The sequence below is a fragment of the Aotus nancymaae genome, unplaced genomic scaffold (assembly GCF_030222135.1).
Source record: "Aotus nancymaae isolate 86718 unplaced genomic scaffold, 86718_ANA_hifiasm-v0.15.2.pri h1tg000014l, whole genome shotgun sequence".
Lineage (NCBI taxonomy): Eukaryota > Metazoa > Chordata > Mammalia > Primates > Aotidae > Aotus > Aotus nancymaae.
Window position 1 is genome coordinate 119,872,512 of NW_026988425.1, and position 23,570 is coordinate 119,896,081.

Below are 23,570 nucleotides of genomic sequence, written 5' to 3' on the forward strand. Positions count from 1 at the left end.
TTTGATCATTTGATCTCTTGTGCTTCTATTAATAGCTGTGTAACCAGCTGGGCGAGGTGGCTAACGCCTGTAATCCCAACACTTTGGGAGGCTGAGGTGGGTAGATCATGAGGTCAAGAGATTGAGACCATCCTGGCCAACATGGTGAAACCCTGTGTCTACTAAAAATACAAAAATTAGCCGGGCGTGTTGGTGGACGCCTGTAGTCCCCGCTACTCAGGAGGCTAAGGCAGGAGAATCACTTGAATCCGGGAAGCAGAGGTTGCAGTGAGCCGAGATTGCGCCACTGCACTCCAACCTGGTAACAGAGCAAGACTCCGTCTCAAAAAAAAAAAATAGCTGTGTAACATTGGGCACCTGCAGGTTTGTTATGCAGATAATATGAGATAGTGTATGTAAATTGCCTGCTATTTAGTAAGTACTCAATGAACATTAGTAGTGTTACCACTTTATTAGTCATGTAATCTCCCTGCTGTAATGCCTTCATGCCTCATCTCTTCCTAATCTAGATTGTACCAATCATTCAAGATCCAGTTCAATTTTCACTTCACTCACTATCCCAGTTTACAGTATGCTTGACTTTTAAATCTCCTGTGTCACACACAGGCTCATCTCTATAATTTTACACTTAATTTTATGTATTGTCTTGTATGGCTTGCTCTTTATTTCTGATATCTTTGTAAGCTCCTTAAAGTAGAGATTACATATTCTGCTTCTTTTGAAGTCCTCCTAATTGCTAGCATAGGTTTAGATTCACCAAGATTTGATTTCAACCAACTAGGCCAGGCCTACTCTTGTTTTGCTCAGGATACTCATAATAGTAACAATGGTAATTATTCTCATTGTTCATTTGGAGGCCCAAATTTCTCATTTAAACTAATACTAATAACTAGAGAAGACTTAGAAGATTTTTACCTGTTCCATAGGAGTGGAATTCTAAGTCCTGACCATGACCTCATTCTTGTTTTTTGGTTTTGTTTTTTTTTTTCTCGGAGACAGAGTCTCTTGCTATCCCCCACGCTGGAGTGCAGTGGTGCAATCTCTGCTCACTGCAACCTCCACCTCCAAGATTCAAGAGATTCTCCTGCCTGAGCCTCCCAAGTAGATGACCTGCATTCTTTGTATTCTGCTACCTTCTGGTTCATTTAGGATAATGACCTTCTGAGCAGAATAATCCGTTCAAGTGTGGATGATATCTTGTGCTGAATCTGTATCAATCCTTAAGTCAGCAAATGTAAACTGGAGTGTCCTTATGGTTGGTTCTCTGTGAGAAGAAAGTTCAGCATGTTTCCTGTTGCATAGAGTACATAAAATTTTTTTTGTTTTACTAAGGGATTTTTCTTTACTTTATTGTTTGGTATTTTATAACCTGTATAGTTTTTCCTTGCTAATTATGTAAGAATCAGTTATGAGCACATGTAAGAAAATAATAATATATATATGTTCTTAAAATGTTCTTTTTGTATTATTCTTATGTAGTCAGAGAAGCAAAATAATAAAAATGCCCTCAAATACCTTTCAGTATAGTGGGGAGGACAGACATGCAAATGAGTATTTTTAAGGCAGCTTGAGTAGAGCAAGGTTCCAAGAGTGCTTGCAGTCACAGAATAAAGAAGGGGATGATGACTTCTGCTTAGAGGTTTGAGTAGGTTTTCAGTGTACATGGATTTTCACATGTGAAGATAAGGCAGAATTCCCTATAAAGCGGGAATTCTTTCTCTAATTGTAGAGAAAGTCTGAGACAAAGGAAAGTTAGATGCTAGGAGGATATAGGAACTTTCGGTTTCAGGAATTAATGTAACTATAGGTAAGTTTTTTGCCTAGGGCATTCAAAACGGCAATGAAGCCACTGACACTGCCCCGGGAGAAAGTTGCAGGCCAAACAGTTAAAAATGAAAACAGTTTTTATTTTATTTTTTGTTAAGTAGAATAAGGAAAATTAGAGTTATATAACTAAAGCAGTGAGAGGAAGTAGTTATGTTCCACACTTTTTCATCTTTGCAATATAAATGTTTATAGATACTCATTTAATAGTTACATATTTAAGTAGTACATGTACACTTCTAGAAAAAGCAAAATTTACTGGATGCTTTTGTAGATAGATACTGTAAGATTCTATGCTATATATTTAGAGAAAGTCTAGTTTGTTATCTACATTGATTTTATTTTCTGTCCCTAGCTACTATGAAAGCTCCATGAGGACAGGGGTATTTGGTTTTTCACTATTTTATTTGCAGCATTATAGCAGATCCTCAGTAAATATCAATTGAAGAAATGGATGATTCATTGACTAACAGCCACATAGACCTGCAGACATGGGTTGAGAAGCCATCACCTTGGTGTGGTGCTTAGTTAATTGAATGGCAGGTATAAATAGTAGGAAGAAATAAACAGTGTCTTCGGAGCCTGCAATGAGACCTCACATCCTTAGCAATGTTTTAACCTTTTCTTCCTTTTTTTTTTTAGTTCTAGTCTTCTCATTACCCCTACTTCCCATTTTCTAGTTTGAGACTTTATTTTCCTTTGGGCTGTTTTGATTTTCTAATAGCTTATTAATTTTGTTTTGTTTTTTACTAATGAAAATATTTGCAATTGATAAGTTCCATTCCCCAGGTACTTCGATTTTTAGTATTTTCTTGATTTCTTTTTGCTACTTTGATAAAATTAGATGTTTATCTGTGAGTGGTGGTGGGGACAGGCATTTTCTCTTCAAAAAATAAGGAAACTGAAAGTAATAAAATAATTATGATTCCCTAGTGGCTATCATTTCTGAAATCACAAATTATTTTATTCACTTTCAGCTAATAATACCTTTTTTTTAAAAAAAATGTATAAAATGCTTTTATGGATATGATTTTATTTAATCTTAAAAATATTCCTGTGAGGGAAGACATCTTCATTATCATTTTCAATGAAGGAACATCTGGGTTTTCATTGTCATGTATTGTATTATAGAGCTTGTGTGACCTCAGGTTCTATGATTAGAAGAGAGACTGTGGAGAGGGGGATGCTGCTCTGCACAGGTTAGACCACCCTTGATATCTGGGCACTGACTGTTGTGGGTGGAGTGTGTTCAGGAAATATCAGGGTGATGAGAGGATTCAAAATGGTGCTATATGAGAAGTGGTTAAAGGAAAGAAGGCTGTTAGTAAGGCATTTGCTCTCATAGGGAGGGGCAGTTGAATGTATTCAGTGTGAACCTTAGGGTTGGAGCTTTAAAAATATTTTTGAAACAGGCTGGGCGTGGTAGCTCACGCCTGTAATCTCAGCACTTTGGGAGGCAGAGGCAGGCAGATCATGAGGTCAGGAGTTTCAGACCAGCCTGACCAACATGGTGAATTAGCTAGATGTGGTGGCAGGTGCCTGTATTCCCAGCTACTCAGGAGGCTGAGGCAGGAGAATCGCTTTAACCTGGGAAGCGGAGGTTGCAGCGAACCAATATCGCACCAGTGTATTCCAGCCTGGGCCACAGAGCGAGACTCCATCTTAAAATATATATATTTAATATATATATACACACACACATAGATTTTTTTACACATTTAACATTAAATATGTAGAAAAGTATATATAATAAATATACACATATATAAAATATATATGTGTATTATATATATATATATTTGCAACAAAATTGTCCAAAGATGTAGTAAATGGCCATTGGACATACTTTCTCCTCTTTGGTAGTCTGTAAGCATAATCCAGACAACTATGTGGCATTTTAGAGGGAATTTAAATATCATCATGTTGGTCTGGATCGGTGGCTCCTATGTTGCTACCCATATTGGTGTTGAGCTGCCTACATCGGGAAGTTTTTAAGTATGCTGGCAGTGTGGCCCAGGAATCTGTGTGAAATCCAATTAACAGCTTATTGGGAACCCCTGGACTTGATGATTCTAAGGTTCTTTTCCAATCCCAAGATCTTACGCTTCTGAGAACCACAGAGTAAAGGCTCTCTGAGTTACATTTCCTTATCTGGAACTGAGATGGGTTTTGGGGAAGGAAAACTATTTTAGGTTGTTATGTTAACATAGTCCTTTCATAATCTTTTGCCTTTTTTCCTCAGCATTTTCTGCATTAGCAAATATCGACCTGGCTTTAGAGCAAGGAGTTGCACTGGCCTTGTTCAAGGCTCTGCAGTCACCAGCCCTGGGTCTTCGAGGACTGCAGCAACAGAATAGTGACTGGTACTTGAAGCAGCTCCTGAGTGATAAACAGCAGAAGAGACAGGTAAACATAGTCTGAGTTGCAGCTGCAAGGGTTTGTATATATCCATTCAAATCCCATGCTATCATTTAAAGACATATATGCTGCCTTTTTGTTTTCCCTAATACAGTTTTTTCCTCTGCATATAAATTAATTTTTAAAAGTTCCTCAGGTAAAATACACATTGTCTTCTGCTCCCTTTTGCTTTTAGAGCTATGAATCCTCCTTTAAAATAAACAAGTAATACCCTCCCATCCCCAGTCTAGCCACTCCTTCACTTCAACTGTCTCTCTCTATGTCTCCAACTAAATGACCTTGGGGAAAACCTGAATTTTTTTGCATTCTTATGTCAGGAATTTCCACTTAAAAAAAAACCCCGTACCTTGTTAGTTTGCTCTGGCCAGCTCTGGAAAAATACTTACTGTGCAGAGGGTAGATTGTGTGGGATTTTGTGAGTTTTTTTTAGAACAAACATGTGGGATTTCTTTTTTGTCTAAATAAGGGCAAGTATACATTTTACAAATACCCAGTGTACGTTGGTCAAAGTAAGTAGCATTAATGTGCTGAAGATTCTACAAACATTTTTCCCTCAGAACGCTTTGAGGCTTTTGATGTAACATGTTTAAGAATGTACTAGTATCTGTAAAGTCACTCACCCTAGCTTTAGCAGAGGGTTTTGGCTCTAGCTGGGGCTGCCACCTTGGCTGCATGTAGCCTGAGCTGTCACTTATGTCTGTGGTTCTCTGTTCCTAATGACTGCTGTTGAGAGATGAGAACCTTAAGGCCTGGAGTCATAGGCATGAGTAATCTTTACATAATTTTCTTTGCTTTTCTCAGAGTGGTCAGGCTGACCCCCTGCAGAAGGAGGAGCTACAGTCTGGAGTGGATGCTGCAAACAGTGCTGCCCAGGAGTATCAGAGAAGTATGAGTCCATTGACATAGTATGGGAGGAAAGTTGTGGCTTTGTGTTATGGAAAGGTCGGAGGTTAGCTTCTGTCACCCTTATCCCCTACCCTGAGCCTACTAGGCATAACCAACTGCCAGGTACTTTTGGGGGCAAGAGGGTTCCTCCAGTGAGTTGTTGTTGTGGTTTTAATTAATATATAATAGTTGTACATATTTTGAGGGTACATGTGTGTGGTTTTATTTTTTAATTTATTTAACTTTAGGTGCATACTATATCTGGCATTTCTCCCCATATTATCCCTCCTGACCCTCCCCTCCCTCCCCACCCCCCTGTTTTTTTTTAAACCAACCAGGAAACACTGATGTATGATATTTTGATGTGTGCATACAATGTGTAGTGATCAAATCAGGGTAATTGGAATATCTGTCACCTAACACATTTGTCTTTTGTTGATGTTGGGAACATTCCAATTCTACTGTTTATTTTCAACTATACATTATTGTTAACTATTGTCATCCTACTGTACTATCAAACACTAGACCTTTTCCTTGTATCTAATGGTAATTTGGTACCCTTTAACAAACCTCTCTATCTCCTCCCCACTACCCTTCCCAGCTTCTGGGAACCACCAGTCAACTCTACCTCTATGAGATCCACTTTTTTAGCTCCCATATATGAGTGAGATCAGGAGGTATTTGCCTTTCTGTCTCTGGCTTATTTCACTTAACATGACCTCCAGTTTTATCCACATTGCTGCAGGTGACAGGATTTTATTCTTTTATTATGGCTGAATAAATTCCATCATGTGTATACACTACATTTCTTTACCATTTATTCATTGATGGACACTTAGGTTGATTTCATCTCTTGGCTATTGTGAATACAGCTGCAATCAACATGGGAGTGTTTATTTCCTTTCTTTTGGCCATATACCTAGCAATGGGATTGCTGGATCATATGTAGTTGTATTTTAATTTTTGGGGGACTCTCCATACTGTTTCCCATAGTGGCTACAGTAATTTACATTCCCATCAACAGTATATGAGCATTCGCCTTTCTCTACAGCCTTGCCAGCATTTGTTATTGTTTGTCTTTGATAAAAGCCATTTTAATTGGAGTGAGAAGATATCTCACTGTGGTTTTGATGTGTATTTCCCTGATGATTAATGATGTCGAGCATTTTTTCATATACCTGTTGTCCATTTGTATGTCTTGTTTTAATAAGTCTATTCACCTTATTTGCCCATTTTAAAATTGGATTATTTGTGGGGTTTTTTTGCTATTATTTGAATTTCTTACATATTCTGGTTATTATTCTCTTTTCAGATGGATTGTTTGCAAATATTTTCTTCCATTTTGTATGTTGTCTCTTCACTTTGTTGTTTCCTTTGCTGTGAAGAAGCTTTTTAGCTTGTCTGTTTTTGTCCCGTTTGTCTATTTTTGCTTTCATTGTTTGTGCTTTCAGGGTATTAGCTAAAAGGCTTTGCTCAGACCAGTGTCTTAAAGCATTGCCCCAATGTTTTCTTCCAGTGTTTCAGAGTTCAGGTCTTAGATTTAAGTCTTCAATTTATTTTGATTTATTTTTGTATATGATGAGAGATAGGGATCTAGCTTTATTCTTCTCTCTATGGTTATCCAGTTTTCTCAGCACCATTTATTGAAGAGACTGTCTGTCTCAGCCCAGTTTATGTTGCTATAAAGGAATACTTGAGGCAGGGTAATTTATTAGCTTACAGCTCTGCAGGCTGTACAAGAAGCAAGGCACCAGCATCTGCTTCTGGTGAGGGCTTTTGTGCTGCATCAAAACGTGGTGGAGAAGATCAAAGGGCAGGTAGACTCATGTGAAGAGGGACCAGTGCGGGGGTGGTGTAGTCAGTGGGGATCCTGGCTTTATAACAACCCCTTCTCCTGAGAACTAATCCATTCTCCCCAAGAACCAATCCAATCTTGCAAGAGCTCACTATCATGAGAATGGCACGAAGCCATTGATGAGACATTTGTTCCCATGACCCAAACAGCTCCCACTAGGCCCTGCCTCCCAGCACCACCACACTGGGGATCAAGTTTCTACATTTTTTTTTCATACCCTCAGGATGATGTCAGGGATCAAATTACAACATGAGATTTGGTGGGGACAAACAAACCGAATCCAAACCATAGCGCTGTCTTTTCCCTAATATGTGTTCTTGGTCCCTTTGTTGAAAAATGAGTTGACTGTAAATGTGCAGCTTTATTTCTCAGTTCTCTATTCTGTTCCATTGGTCTATGTGGCTTTTTCGTTGTTGTTGTTGTTTTGCCAGAGTTACTCCAGTTTTAAAAGTAGAACCGGAGTCAATATAGGCTCACTTTATTGATGGTTGGTTAGGGAACTATCTAGAGGAGGTGAGACTTAAGGGATTGCTAAGATTTGGATGGTGAAAGATGAAAGAGAAGAACGTTTCTAGTGCAGGACAAAGTGGGAAAAAGGAGGTGGGAGCAGAGGTACAGGTGGTGAAAAACATCTTTAAGGAAATGTGGTTACAATACAGATTGTGTAAATGTTTTGGGTTGAGTTGTGTACGATCAAGGGGTGGAAAGATTGTAGAAAGCTTTGGTAGTTTAAGAAGCCAGGCAGTAGGAGAAGGAAGAGATGGTATGTGGGAAGTAGTGGTAGCATATAGGATGAATTGAATGGGAAGAAAATAGGGATGAGAACAGTTCGGGGGCTGCTTTTTGAAAAAAACATCTTTATTGCATTATGGTCCACGTACTATACAGTTCACCCGTCTTCATACAAAGGAGGCTGCTTTTTTAAAGGTGAAAGTTTCACTTCAAACTTTATGGCTGATAGCCACAGGATGTAATTTTTTTCCCGTGAACATTGGCACCTTCTTCCCCTGAGGGCTCTCTAAGCCCGCCGTGTTTCTGACTCCTGTTTTCTACGCAGGATTGGCAGCAGTAGCAGCGATTAATGCTGCCATCCAGAAGGGTGTTGCTGAGAAGACTGTTTTGGAACTGATGAATCCTGAAGCCCAGCTGCCCCAGGTGTATCCATTTGCCGCTGATCTCTATCAGAAGGAGCTGGCTACCCTGCAGCAACAGAGTCCTGAAGTGAGTTCACTGAACCTGTCCTGTTTGTGAGCAAAATTGGGTGGAAGTGAATGTAATACCCACTTCTTCGTGTGGTTAGGTAGAACTTTTTTGCAGAAACTTGGTTTCCTTATGGTTTTATTAAACTTATAATTCCCTTGGTATTGGAGAATGTCTTTCCTCACTGTTTTCCCTTCTGTTCCTTTCTGTACAGCATAATCTCACCCACCCAGAGCTCTCTGTCGCGGTGGAGATGTTGTCATCAGTGGCCCTAATCAACAGGGCATTGGAATCAGGAGACATGAACACAGTGTGGAAGCAGTTGAGCAGTTCAGTTACTGGCCTTACCAATATTGAGGGAGAAAACTGTCAGAGGTGGGTGCCCAGAGTGAAGGGAAGGAATCTAGTAGAGAGCTGTTACCTCTGTCTTTTGTATGTCAGTGCTCCTATTTTCTTTCCAGGCATTATGACTTTATTATGGTCATGCTTTTGTTTGGTTTTACTTTGATTCATTTATTTCTTTGTTATGCTGAAAAATACCATGATGTTCTGTTCCTACATATATAAGTAGATTTACTGAAATGTTACATAGCCAAAATAACACTATCTTTGACAAAGTTAATAATACTTTTTAAATGTCATCTAACCCTACCTAGTTCATTTTCATTCTTCAGTTGTTCCCAAACTGTCCTTTATAGCTGTTCTGTGGAAAACAGGATCTAGCCTAGGAACATGTATTATATCTGGCTGTTGTGTCCCTTGGGTATCTTTTAATCTAGAATTGTCCCTATCTTCATGACACTGACTTGTTAAAGGGATGGGACCAATTACCATATAAAACATCCTATTTTATGGATAGTTCTAGTTGCTTTCTCATGTTCATCTTATTCCTGTAAATTGGAAATTAGACCTACAGGCTTGTCACAATTCAGTTCAACATTTTTGGTGATATGTATTTCATATTGTCTCTTATCAATAGACATTAAACCCATTTTTCCCACCATTAGAGATACTAAGATTGATCCCTGGATTAGGGAGACCACTTATACCTCCATTGCGTTTTTACAGTTTTTCTTCATCACTAGCACATCATCTCTTTTGCACCATCAGAATATCCAGTTCTCCATTAAGCATTCACCTAATATTTTTAACCCAATTGTTAATCTTTCCTAAATCAATACTTTCAGTAAAAGTTGCTGAATGAGGATTTGTTCCTCTGTCATTCCTTCTGCATTTGTTAGCTCATGTGTCGCCTTTTTTTCTTGTTTATAGAGGAACTGTTTGAACTGCCGCCTTTGATTCTAGAGTTAGTCTTCACATGGAATTTAGTACATGTAACAGGGTATTGAGCATAAGTGATTTCTGTTGCATTTTTGCACTTCGTTTAAAGTAACTACACAGTTCCAACACTGGCCTTGAGAATATATCAAATGGTACCCTAGCAATCTTTGTTTCTTGAATATTTTAAAATGCCGTGCTTAATTGTCTTTTTACTTGGGGGTCTGGGGCAGGTATCTCGATGAGTTGATGAAACTGAAAGCTCAGGCACATGCAGAGAATAATGAGTTCATTACATGGAATGACATCCAAGCTTGCGTGGACCATGTGAACCTGGTGGTGCAAGAGGAACATGAGAGTGAGTTATCTTCCTGTCCTCCCCCAATAACGTCACCATTAATGATAATGTGATTCCATGAAGTGGTTCAAAATACTACTCCTAGAAGGACTGTTGGGCTAGAGATTGAAAAATATCTATATAACGCAAAAAGCTAAAGTTGGATATTGTTTTGAGAACACCAGGCAATTGCTATAATTAGGTGTATGTCCAATGAGAACTAAATTTTGGGGGAGGTGAATTGAACATGATCTGTTCTTTTTAAATGGTGATATAACAAGTAGTTCTGACACTACATGGAATTAAGTCCATTTGCACAGGTTGAAGGCGTGGTCCTCCGCAAAACTCCTCTTGCTTCAGACACCAGCTGAAAGCTGCAGGGTTCCCAGGCCACTGTACTTCTAAACAACTGGCTGCAAATTTGGATAATCCTTCTACCCTTTCAGGTTTAATAATTTGCTAGAATGACTCACAGAACTCAAGAAGGTGCTAGACTTATGATTACAATTTTATTATGAAATATATAAATCAAGATGGGCTGAAAGAAGAGAATCATCAAGCAGTGTCTGTGAGAGTACCCAACATGAGTCTTCTGTGTTCTCAGGATGTGTCATTCTCCTGGCACATTGATGTGTATCACCAGTCGGGGAAACTCACCTGAGATTTGGGTGTTCAGAGTTTTTATTTGGGCTTCATTACATATGCATGATTAATAGTATTGGCTTTGTAATTAAACTCAATTTTCATTTGGTCTCTGCTCCCTGGAGATTGGGAAGCCAGGCTGGTATCACATGACTCTAAACCTCAATGGTTGATCTTTCCGGCATGGCCAGCCTTTATCCTGAAACTATCAAGAGGCCAACCAGGGCTGGGTGCCGTGGCTCACTCCTGTAATCCCAGCACTTTGGGAGGCCGAGGCAGGTAGATCACCTGAGGTCAGGAGTTCGAGACCAGCCTGGCCAACATGATGAAACTCTGTCTCTATTAAAAATACAAAAATTAGCTGGGCATCGTGGTGGGCGCCTGTAATCCCAGCTACTCGAAAAGCTGAGACGGGAGAATCGCTTGAACCCAGGAGGCAGAGGTTACAGTGAGCCAAGATCATGCCACTGCACTCCAGCCTGGGCAACAAAGAGCAAAACTCCATCTCAAAACAACAAAAACAAAAAAAGAGGCCAACCAGGAGTCATTGGTTGGCATAAATTCAGGTACGGGCAAAGGGACCCACCATGAATAACAGAGACATACCTATCACTCAGGATATTCCAAGGGTCTTAGAGGCTTCTCCAAAGACAAAGACCAGCCAGACTTTTTATTATATAGCAGAGTCCTTACAAAACCAGCATGGCTGCCTAAGATAACTGGAGAGTGAACGTTTCTCATTTTAATTTATGTTTCCTGTGAAAAATATTCAACTGACTTAGTGGGAAGAGCCTTGCATTGCATTAGGGAGCCCTGGGCTTGGATCTTTCTTCTGCCATTTGTTTGCTGTATAATCTTGGAGAAGAGATTGCTAAGCCTTGATATTTCTTCTATAAAAGTGTTGAATTAGTTGGCTTTTTAAGAACTCTTGAACCTTTTTAAGACTCTTTGTGACTCAAGAATGGTTTTGATTATGCATTCCAATGTACCTGAAAGCTATATGATAAGGCCAGTTTCATCAAAATCCTCATCACTTTTAAGTTAGAGCAATTAAAAATGAAACAAAAGGACTTGAGCATTCAATAGGAGTATGAATACAAACGAGTTCAGATGAAACAAACTAATATTTAAAAAACAAAACAAAACAGTGCTGCTTAATGGTAAGTTGCAATCATGGTTACTCTTAGGTAGATTTATGATTAGTTATGATTAGTTAGCATGTTTCACGATTGTTTATATACTTCCTTAATTTAAAAAAAAAAACTTTCTATCTCTATATATTTAGGGATTTTAGCCATTGGTTTAATTAATGAAGCGCTGGATGAAGGTGATGCCCAAAAGACTCTGCAAGCCCTGCAGATTCCTGCAGCTAAACTTGAGGGAGTCCTTGCAGAAGTAGCCCAGCATTACCAAGACACACTGATTAGAGCGAAGAGAGAGAAAGCCCAGGTGAGTGGCACTGAAAGTGTTCTTTCTATTCAGAGCACCTCAGCCCTCCTAGAACAAAGATGGAGGTAGGAATATCTTCCTTGATTCATTCAGTGAATGCTTTCTGGGCACCCTTAGATTCACAGCACTGGAGGGACACAAAAATGTGAGAGACACAGACTCCACCTTCCAGAAGTTCATGCTGTTCTACACATTTGGATTTTTGTTCTTTATTTGTTGTTGACAAGTCTCTTGTGTCTCTTTCAGTAAATTCTTTATTGAAATATAAGATCCAGGGCTCAGCGCAGTGGCTCACGCCTGCATTTCCAGCACTTTGAGAGCCCAAGTCAGGCAGATCACTTGAGGCCAAGAGTTCAAGACCAGCCTGGCCAACATGGTGAAACCCCATCTCTACTTTAAAAAAAAAAAAGCAAAAATTAGCTGGGCATGGTGGTACATGCCTCTAATCCCAGCTACTCGGTAGGCTGAGGCACAGGAATTACTTGGGCCTGAGAGGTGGAGGTTGCAGTGAGCCGAGATTGCACCACCGCATTCCAGCCTGGGGGACAGAGCAAGACTCTGTCTCAAAAAAAAAAAAAAGAAATATGGGTATGCAATTGCACAGATTTTCAAAAGGAGGCACACCTGTGTATTTGGCATTCAGATTGTAGAACCCATTACCATAACTACAGAGACCTTCCTCATATCTCCTTTCACCCTTAGCCACCCTCCATTTGGTGGTAACCACTATCCTGATTTCTATTAATAACACCACAGGGGTGGACGTGGTGGCTCACACCGTAATTCCAGCACTTTGGGAGGCTGAGGCAGATGGATTGCCTGAGCTCAGGTGTTTGAGACCACCCTGGGTAACATGATGAAACCCTGTCTCTACTAAAATACAAAAAATTAGCCCAGTATGGTGGCATGAGACTGTAGTCCCAGCTACTTGGAGGCTGAGGCGGGAGAATCGCTTGAGCCCCAGAGGTGGAGGTTACAGGGAGCCAAGATCGCACCACTGCACTCCAGCTTGGGCTACAGAGTGAGACTCTGTCTCACAAAAAAGAAAAAAAAAAATAGTTGATTTCTGTTCACTTTCGAGCTGTATTTAAGTGGGATCATACCTTATGTGCTCCTTTGTGTCCAACTTCTGTTGCCCTAAATAATGTTAGTGGTATGCATCCATGTGGTTGCATGGCGCCATCCTTTGTTCATTCTCATTGTTGTGTACTACTTCATTGTGCAGGCATATATTATTGGTGAAGTTTTTTTTTTTTCTTCAGACTGTTGTAAATAGTGCTTCTTTTTTCTGAGACAGAGTCTTGCTCTGTCACCCAGGCTGGAATGCAGTGGCGTGATCTCAGCTCACTGCAACCTCCACTTCCCAGGTTGAAGCGATTCTCCTGCCTCAACCTCCTCAGTGCCTAGGATTACAGGCGAGAGCCACCATGCTGGCTAAATTTTTTTTTTGTATATTTAGTAGAGATGGGGTTTCATCATGTTGGCCAGGTTGGTCTCAAACTCCTGACCTGAAATGATCTGCATGCCTCAGCGTCCCAAAGTGTTGGGAATTACAGACATGAGCCACCACACGTGGCCTTTTGGTTAAAAAAATATATATGTGCATTTCTGTTAGGTATACATTTTGGAGAGGAGTTATGGCAACAGAGAATACCTGTATGTGAAGCTTTTTTTTTTTTTTTAAGACAGAGTTTCGCTCTTGTTGCCCAGGTTAGAGTGCAATGGCGCGATCTCGGCTCACCGCAACCTCTGCCTCCTGGGTTCGAGCAATTCTCCTGCCTCAGCCTCCCGAGTAGCTGGGACTACAGGTGCACGCCACCACGCCCAGCTAATTTTTGTATTTTTCTTAGTATAGATGGAGTTTCACCGTGTTGACCAGGATGGTCTCAATCTCTTGATCTTGTGATCCGCCCACCTTGGCATCCCAACATGCTGGGATTACAAGCATGAACCACCACGCCTGGCCATATGTGAAGCTTTAATAGATAATGTCATAAGGTTTTTTTATGACAGCTTAATTGACACATAATTCTCATATCATACAATTCAGTATGAATGGTCTTGAGTATGTTGGTAGAATTGTGCAGTCATCACCATAGTCAACGTTTGAACATTTTCATCACCCCAAGAGGAGCTCATTTCCCTTGATCTCCCCCAGCCCTGGGCAACCATCAGACTCCTGCTTTGTCTATGGGTTTGTCTATTCTGAGCATTTCATATAAATGGAATTATGCAATATATGGTCCTTTGTCACTGGCTTCTTTTAGCTTAGTTTATCCAATTTGTAGCATCAGCACTTCATTTCTTTTTATTGCTGAATAATATTCCGTTGTATGGTTATACCACATTTTATACTCATATGAGTTGATGACACATGGATTATTTCCACTTTACCACATTTTATTTATCCATTCATGAGTTGATTACATATGAATTATTTACACTTTATCTATTTATGACTTGATAGACATACTGTTTTTTTCCACTGTGGCTATTAGGAATAATGCGATTATGAAGATAAAGTTGTTCAAAGTAATTGTAACACAAACTCATGTTTAAAATGTTTGTCTCACCTGCCACCTAGTTTGCTGAGGAAATTAACAAGATTTCTGCCTGTTTTTATGCTGTTGCTGTCTAGGAAGTTGCCTTGTATGTAGCAGGCTCTCAAATATTTGTTGATTAAAGCATAATTACATCTGTTTTTCTAATTGTGATTGATCTCCCTTTAAGTGCTTACTAAGTAACAACAACTGGATAGAACCATAGCCTTCAGAATATTCCTGAAGTGAGGCAACCAGTGGAGGGGCTGAAAGACATTTTCAATTCTGAGAAGCCAGAGGTGTAGAAACAGACCAAGAGTTTGGTGTATTGGAGCTTTTTGCACACTGACACTCGTGTGCGCTCTGTAAGTTTGGGTGAAGGCTAGAGGAGTGGGTAATTTTATATGCTGATAATATTATGATATTGACAGATCTTTGATTACATTGCCATGGCATTTGTTGACACTACCCTGTCCTAATCCTGCAAATGGTAGTATCTGATAGAGAGTACCAAGTATCATTTAAAAGACATTATTATGCAGAATGTCACTTGATGCTATGGAGAGGTTTGAATCACAACTGCTATTTCATAGCCAGGAAATTGAGATCAGCTGACTTTACTTACTCAGCTAAGTAGTTGACTCTAGGGAAACTAGAAATGGAAGTCTCTGTCTTTGACTCATTTTATTGGATCGGTGTTTGCCAAACTTAGCCGGTCATTAGAACGTTGAAAAAGTCATTTTGAAAATAAAAGATTTCTAAGCTTAAAGTCTAATTCTACTGATGCAGAATCTCTAATGTGGTGTCAGGTTACTATGATTCTGTGTATGCTGCTAGTAGTAATGTTTGTTTTTGCTGCTAGGAAAGTCCAAAAGGAGCCTTATATCCGACTGTGAGAGGAGTGGGGTTTGGGAGAATAAGCTAGGTTGGCTTCCATATCTAAAAAGGGAAGTAGATTGAGGATATAACTTGTATAGCTGTCACTCATGCTAAAAGACTGTGGGCGCCTTTTGTTTGGGTCATCAGTTAAACTTTTCAAGGATGTGACTAGAGTTTGAAGCATTTCCTTTTGCTGTTGAATAACTTTTCAGACTTCATCAAAGGCGGAGGAAGTTGGGGGGAGTTAAAGGAAAAGCTGCTTAACATTACCAGGCCCAGCTGGGTGAACTCCACATTGGGTGTTTTTGTTTTTGTTTTTGTTTTTGTTTTAAGGCATCACCTGAGCATCTAAGTCTCCATAGCCATGTGGAAGTGTCTTTAAAAATACTTATCACTGAGTTCCAAATTTAGCAACCAAAAGATCTTAATTTAAATTTCGTCTGTAGTTTTATTTTCTTCGGATACCTTTGTGTTTGGTTTCGGTATGAGTGTAATACTGGCCTCATGACCTGGAATATTCCTTTTATATTTTGGAAGAGTTTGTAAAGGATTAGCTAGTTCTTTAAACATTTGGTACAAGTCACCAGTGAAGCCACATGGTTTGGAGTTTTGTGTGTGGGGAATTTTTTTGTTTTGTTTTGAGCTGCAATACTGTTACAGGAGAGGGGTCCCGATCCAGACCCCAGGAGAGGGTTCTTGGATCTCACAGAAGAAGGAATTCAGGGTGAGTCCATAAAGTGGGAGCAAGTTTATTAAGAAAGTGAAGGAATAAAAGAATGGCTACTCCATAGACAGAGCAGCCTGCCAATTTTTGTGGTTATTTCTTGATGATATGCTAAACAGGAGTGAATTGTTCATGCCTCCCCTTTTTAGAGCATATAGGGTAACTTCCTGATGTTACCATGGCATTTGTAAACTGTCATGGCGCTGGCAGGAGTGTAGCAGTGAGGACGACCAGAGGTCATCATCCTGGTTTTGGTGAGTTTTAGCCATTTTCCTTACTGCAAAATGTTTTATCAGCAAGGTCTTTATGACCTGTATCTTGTGCCAACCTCCCATCTCATTCTGTGACTTAGAATGCCTAACTGTCTGGGAATGCAGCCCAGTGGGTTTCAGCCTCATTTTACCCAGCTCCTATTCAAGATGTAGTTCTTCTGGTTCACACGCCTCTAACAATACAAATGGGCAATTTTACTGATTGTTACCTCCTAGCATATCCTCCTAGTAGAAGATACAGGTTGCTGTGGTTTCCACAGGGATCTCAAATACAAAGGGAAGTGAAGGAAATGGTGAAATCTAAAAGTCACTTCATAGTGAAACCAAACGCCATGTGTAGAACCCTTGCAAATGAATGCTGAAGATGTAGAATTACATTTCCACACCACTAGCACAGCATAAATAATCTTTCGACAAAAATAATAAGTTATATTATTAATTGTGTTCAGCAGGACAGGCAGGTCCATTCATTGCATTGCACAGGGGGCCTTGTGAAGGGGAAGGCTGTTGATGCTGGCATGGGGCACGGGGCTAATAGCACTGGCTGAAGGGAGCTGATGCATGCTTTCTGTTTCAATCCTAGGGACAGGTGGTGGCCTCCTGGCCTCTCCCAAGTAAGACTGCAGCTGCCCCCTCTTCCTCTTCCTGCCTGCCTAATCTTCTGTTCTTGTATTGTCTGTTTGCATCTTCCAGGCCATTACTGTGAGAGGCTGCCTGGCCAAGTGCATGGATTCCCTGCACTTGACTTGTCAGCTGCCACAGCAAGGGAATGAGCTTGTCATGATTGTAATTGGCCAACAGAACAAGCAGTGTTAGTGACAGGGCAATGTGGGATCCTTGTGTAATGTCTTGCTTGGGTAGCTTTTTCATAGGGGTAAAAATCAAAGTGTTGGCCAGGCGCGGTGGCTCACGCCTGTAATCCCAGCACTTTGGGAGGCCGAGGCGGGTGGATCACGAGGTCAAGAGATCGAGACCATCCTGGTCAACATGGTGAAACCCCGTCTCTACTAAAAATACAAATAATTAGCTGGGCATGGTGGTGCGTGCCTGTAATCCCAGCTACTCAGGAGGCTGAGGCAGGAGAATTGCCTGAACCCAGGAGGCGGAGGTTGCGGTGAGCCGAGATCGCGCCATTGCACTCCAGCCTGGGTAACAAGAGCAAAACTCCGTCTCAAAAAAAAAAAAAAAAAATCAAAGTGTTATATTTATGGTAGTCCACTGCAGTTAAAGAAACTTGAGGCAAGCCATGGTCATACTAGGATCTGGGGAGTGTGGAATCTGGAAACAACATGATTCTCTCACTGTCTCTGTGCGTCTGGGGGAAGTGGAAGAAGCGGACTGACCAAGGGAGACCATCTGAATTGGATTGTCGAGTGAGGTTTTTGCTTCTGTAAAGTTTTACACATAATGTAGGAAGGTACTCAGAGGAAGTGATCACATTTCTACTTGTCAAGTTGATTAATCTACCAGAAAACTATAATGTTTACATCATCAGTGTCATTATTCTCAGCCTCAACCACCTGATGGAAATTGGTGCATACATCACAGCAGCAATCTCTGTAATTTGAACCTGCCCTCTTCATCTGTCATGGTGTCTTCTCTGTGAATGCTATAGTCATTGTGGCCCACCACTTCCACTGCAATACCCTGTTCGGGTTCTCCATTTAAAGAAGACTCCATGCCATAGCACCTGTAGGTGGTTCCATACCCCGTGATGGTGATCTTCAGCCTCTGGCCTTCCTGCACCTTGATCATTTGTGAGAATGGCTCAAACTGAAATTCTTTCATCATGGGTTGGAAGTAATACTGGCCAGGGCTCAGGTTTGAGACTGTCAGAATGCCATTGTCTTGAGTCAAGAGGTTGGAAAAATAACACACCACTGCTAAGGGATAAGAGGAGCCTAGGGAAAGGCTGGTCATCTTGAGCTTCTGTGTCAGAGCTTATGCTTGCCAAGGCATATGATTCCTTCCACCATAGTCAGAACATAACTCTCTCTCTGTGAGGTCACTGTGCAGAAGGCCGACACTGTTGACACCTTTGTCATCAGTAAAGACTGTGATCGGGGTGAACTCGCCCCCTTTTCACTGACAGTCTTGACTCCTTCCAACTCTGCGTGAATCTGGCCTTCTGAAAACAGATCTGACTGCCTGTGGCATAGTTTTTGATTCCCAAGTCCCCTCTCTATACTTGTTATAGGTCTATCACAGATTTTCTTTAAGTATTATTTCTGCCCATTTCTCTCTCCTTGCCTTCTAGGCATATGTTGGTTATGATTAGAGGCTTTGTCTATTTTCCTTCATTCTTTTTTCTTACTGATCCTCAGACTGGATAATGGCAATTGACGTTAAAATTAAAAATAAAATATCTTCAAGTTTGCTTATTCTATTTTCTGCTTGCTCAGATTTGCTGTTGAGTCCCTCTAGTGAATTTTTCATTTGTTATTGTACATTTCAACTCCAGAATTTCATTTTTTGATATGCTATTTAAAAATTAATTTCTATCTCTTTATTGATATTCTTTATTTGGTGAGATATTCTCATACTTCAGTAGACGTGGTTTCCTTTAGTTCTTTGCACAGATTGAAAATAGCTGATTTAAGTCTTTGTCTAGAAGCCCAACTTGGCGCTTCCTTAGGGATAATTTCTGTTGTCTGCTTTTTCCCCCTATGTGTAGATCTGCTTTCTTGGTTCATTGCATGTCTTATAATTTTTTTTAAACTAAACACTTTAATAATAAAGTGTGGCAGCCGTGGAAATCAGATTCCACCCTCTCTTGAGGGTTTGTTCTTGTCACTGTTTGTGGTTTACTGATTTTTCTGTAAAGTCTGTATTCTTGGTCATATCCATCCATTGAAGTCTCTGCTTGGTAGTTAGTGGTCAGCTGATGATTAAAAAGAGTTTCCTTCAGTGCCTAGAACCAGTAAGGCAGATCTTTGCTGGGGGGCTCTGTGTGCGTGTTGGGGCACACCTTCAACACTAGGCCAGGCAGTTGGCAGTTCTGCTTTAACCCCCACTTCATACTTGCCCAGAGCCTCAAGGTCAGCCAGAGGTGACAGCTTGGAGCTTTATCAGATGTTTTCTGAGCATGTGCAAAGCCCACACATGCACTGTTGCCCCCTAGATCCCATCCAGGAATATGTCAAGTTGTCAGAACTCACCACGAACATCTCATTCTCCAGCTCTTCCTTATAAGGTTTTTAGTTAGTCTTTTGTTTGCCTAAACTGTTATCCTTAATGTTTTTGACAAATGCTCCTGGAAAAAAGGCTATTTGCAGTGGATGAGCTCTTGGTCAGGTCAAATAAAGAAAGCCTTGCGAGTGTGAGTTCTGAACAGGTCAGCTAATGACTGTTCTCTGGGAATGGGGCTTTGAAGGGGTGGTAGGAGGGGCAGATTGGAATAGGGCAGTTTTAAGCACCACAGAACTCATTGTTCTTACTGAGTTTCAGCTGTTTTTCTTGAATACACTCCAATTTCTGCAAGCCTTTGGTTAATCTCTATCTTATTGAAAAAACTGGCCAGGTGCAGTGGCTCATGTTTGTAATCCCAGCACGTTGGAAGGCCAAGGCGGGTGGATAGCTTGAGTCCAGGAATTTGAGACCAGCCTGAGCAAAATGGTAAAACCTTGTCTTTACAAGAAATAAAAATATTAGCTGGACATGGTGGTGTGCACCTGTGGTGACAGGCATTTGGGACGCTGAGATGGATCACTTGGGCCTGAGGGGCCGAGGTTTCAGTGAGCCAAGATTGTGCCACTGCACTCCAGCCTGGGTGACAAAGCAAGACCCTGTCTTTAAAAAAAAAAAAGGCCGGGCACAGTGTCTCATGCCTGTAATCCCAGCGCTTTGAGAGGCCAAGGCAGGCAGATCACCTGAGGCCAGGAATTCGAGAACAGCCTGTCCAACATGGCGAAACCCCATCTCTACTAGAAATACAAAAAATTAGCCGGGCATGGTGGCAGGCACCTGTAATCCCAGCTACTTTGGAGGCTGAGGCAGGATAATCGCTTGAACCCGGGAGGCAGAGGTTGCAGTGAGCCGAGATCATGCCACTGCATTCCAGCCTGGGCAACAAGAGTGAAACTCTCCGTGTCAAAAAAAAAAGAAAGAAAAACTGATGCTGGTGATTGTTTGCCAGTGGGGTGTGTGTGTGTATGTGTGTGTGTGTGTTTCATGGTGGAGAGGATTTTAAGAGATCTTTACCATTTTCATTGATGTCACTTCTCTCTTCATTTAAATTTAGTGCTTGTGGAACTCTTGATAAAAGTGGATTACTAGTCATGAGTAGTAAAGTCTGAATGTAGGACATGGACATCAGGGATCCTCCGGAACTCTTTATAACTAAGACTATTAATGACTTAGGCCATGTGTGGTGGCTCACGCCTATAATCCGAGCACTTTAGGAGGTCAAGGCAGACAGATCACTTGAGGTCAGGAGTTTGAGACCAGCCTGGCCAACATGGCAAAACCCTGTCTCTACTAAAAATACAAAAATGAGCTAGGTGTGGTGGTGTGCGCCTATAATCCCAGCTATTCAGGAGGCTGAGGCAGGAGAATCGCTTGAACACAGGAGATGGAGGTTGCAGTGAGCCAAGATTGTGCCATTGCACACCAGCTGGGATTACAGGCACGTGCCACCATGCCCGGCTAATTTTTGCATTTTTAGCAGAAACGGGGTTTCGCCATGTTGGCCAGGCTGGTCTTGAACTCCTGACCTCAGGTGATCCGCCTGCCTCAGCCTCCCAAAATGCTAGGATTACAGGTGTGAGCCACCATGCCCGGCCAGCAGACACATTCTTGAAAATTGGAAGATACTAAAGGAAGATATTTCTACTAATCTAATTCTATTTAAAAGGTCATTCAGAGCAAATGATCACCAACAAGCTCTTTTAAAAAAGAAAATTGTCTAAACAAATTTAGGAAGAGGAAAGTAAGTCACCTCCAGTACATCATACATCATCTCTGTCCCCAATAGTCAACTCAGACTATACTGTGAGGCTTTTGTTAGCTGTACTAAGGAAAGTAATCACAATATTCAATATGTTTCTGTGTGAAAATGTACCTTTAAGTTCCCAGTAACTGATTTAACATTCAAGTTTTAGAGTATCAGCTGGCGAGAAATGTAGATTGCCTGTAGTGACTCCTGGCTTTAAATGTGATAATTCAAAGGTTCTGGTTAAAATAAGACTTGACAGTCTTAAAGAACATTGACTTCCTCAGACTATTGTTGTATATTCATATATATATATATACCCTAGCCCATGTCGTTAAAGTCCGTGGACCCCTTCCCAGTCTGTCTGGGCCTCTTGCCCCATCTAGCTGTTCATGACCTCCTGAACCACTTAAATTCATCTTTGTATAATTTTCACCTACATCTGAGCCGTTTCCCTTTAGCTTATGACCTTTACAAATTTGTTTGTTTGTTTGTTTTTGGAGACGGGGTCTTACTCTGTTGCCCAGGCTAGAGGGCAGTGATGAGAACATGGCTCACTGCAGCCTAACCTCCTGGGCTCAAGCAGTCCTTCTGCCTCAGCCTCCCTAGTAGCCAGTACTATAGGCATGTACCGCCATGCCTGTCTAATTTTTAAGAGAAACAGGATCTCCGTATGTTGCCCAGGCTGGTCTTGAACTCCTGGGCTCAAGCATTCCACTTACCTCAGCTTCCCAAAGTGTTGGATTACAGGTGCGAGTCACTGCACCCAACCTTTTACCAGTTTTTTGATGCCTGCTTCTTCCATTTGACTAACCCATGTGTCTCATATTTTTTAAACCTGTTCTTCCAAATTTAATTGAGTCTGAGAAGCCCTCCTATCACGTGTATATTATATGTACCCCGATTTTGTGACTTCAATATTGTTTTGCTTTTAATGATATGTAGGAAACCCAGGATGAGTCAGCTGTGCTATGGTTGGATGAAATTCAAGGTGGAATCTGGCAGTCCAACAAAGACACCCAAGAAGCACAGAAGTGTATGTATAACCTGTTTTGTTTCTGTTTTGGTGGAGGCTGGGGTGACAAGGTGCTCCATATCTCAGTATTCAGCTTGACCAAGATAGGTATGCGGGAACAATTTGCCAGCAGATATAGGTAGGTGAACCAGTGTGTGAATTTAGGCACTTTATAAACTATTCTGGTAACAATTCTTTCCCGGAATAGTTGCCTTAGGAATCTTTGCCATTAATGAGGCAGTAGAAAGTGGTGATGTTGGCAAAACACTGAGTGCCCTTCGTTCCCCTGATGTTGGCTTATATGGAGTCATCCCTGAATGTGGTGAAACTTACCAGAGTGACCTTGCTGAAGCCAAGAAGAAAAAACAGGCAGCAGGTGAGTTCTGGGATAATACTTTTGTGCCCTGAAGCTAACCCTTGAGTAGAAGAGAGGGATAAGCTGTGAGGAAAGACCTTTTAGTGTGTAGACGTACAGTACTTAGGCTCTTTTTTTTTTTGAGACAGAGTCTTGCTCTGTCACCAGGCTAGAGTGCAGTGGCACAATCTCAGCTCATTGCAACCTCCACCTCCCAGGTTTAAGCAATTCCCCTGCCTCAGCCCTCGAGTAGCTGGGACTACAGGTGCGCACCACCACGCCCAGCTAATTTTTTGTAGTTTAATAGAGACGGGGTTTCACCATGTTGACCAGGATGGTCTCGATCTACTGACCTTGTGATACGCCCGCCTTGGCCTCCCAAAATGCTGGGATTACAGGCGTGAGCCACCACACCCGGCCTTAGGCTCATTTTAAAGGAGATAAAATTCCTATTTTTGAAAATATCTTTTTTCCCCCTTTGTGGACAGCTATGTTAATAAGGCCAATTTTGAGAATGTGGGAAAGATCAAAATATCTGACTATCTTTCACAGAGTAGCAGTAGCTCTGATTAAGCCTATAGGCAATTAAAAGTAGTTTGTAGAAAGAGAGAGAGAAATAAGATTTCTTGTCCCATTTTATGGACTTTTAAAAATGGAAAAACTGGAGAGGCTGAATGGTTGCAAATTTGTTTAAACACATGGGCTTTGGAATGAACAAAGTTAATCATGGTTAATTCCATAATTAGACTTCATAGGTATTTTCTTCTTATATTATAGACATAAATGAGCTAAATTAGACATTACAAAGCCATAATTTAATGGGAGCTTAGGATGCCCCTTTACTCTCACAGATCCAAGGAGCAGCTTTTGAGTGGTCTTCATTTAGACTCTGAGACCTGACTGTAATAATCCTGCAGTCCTGGACTTACAGCTCGGGAGTGTGTCTCTGGGTGTCTTCTATCTTTCC

General features: G+C 41.0%; 1 protein-coding gene and 1 pseudogene across 1 annotated transcript in view; one reads left to right on the forward strand and one right to left on the reverse strand.

Annotated features, from left to right (window-relative positions):
- IQGAP1 (IQ motif containing GTPase activating protein 1) overlaps positions 1-23,570 on the forward strand; it is a 116,566-nt gene that overhangs the window by 59,420 nt on the left and 33,576 nt on the right. Inside the window, exons 10-17 of the mRNA XM_012463800.3 lie at positions 4,067-4,230; positions 5,044-5,128; positions 8,040-8,203; positions 8,397-8,557; positions 9,694-9,818; positions 11,725-11,888; positions 22,179-22,269; positions 22,457-22,624. Of these exons, the coding sequence (XP_012319223.1) occupies positions 4,067-4,230; positions 5,044-5,128; positions 8,040-8,203; positions 8,397-8,557; positions 9,694-9,818; positions 11,725-11,888; positions 22,179-22,269; positions 22,457-22,624 (1,122 nt within the window). The remainder of the gene's footprint in view (positions 1-4,066; positions 4,231-5,043; positions 5,129-8,039; positions 8,204-8,396; positions 8,558-9,693; positions 9,819-11,724; positions 11,889-22,178; positions 22,270-22,456; positions 22,625-23,570) is intronic.
- Positions 17,475-18,739, reverse strand: LOC110569023 (BOS complex subunit NOMO3-like; annotated as a pseudogene).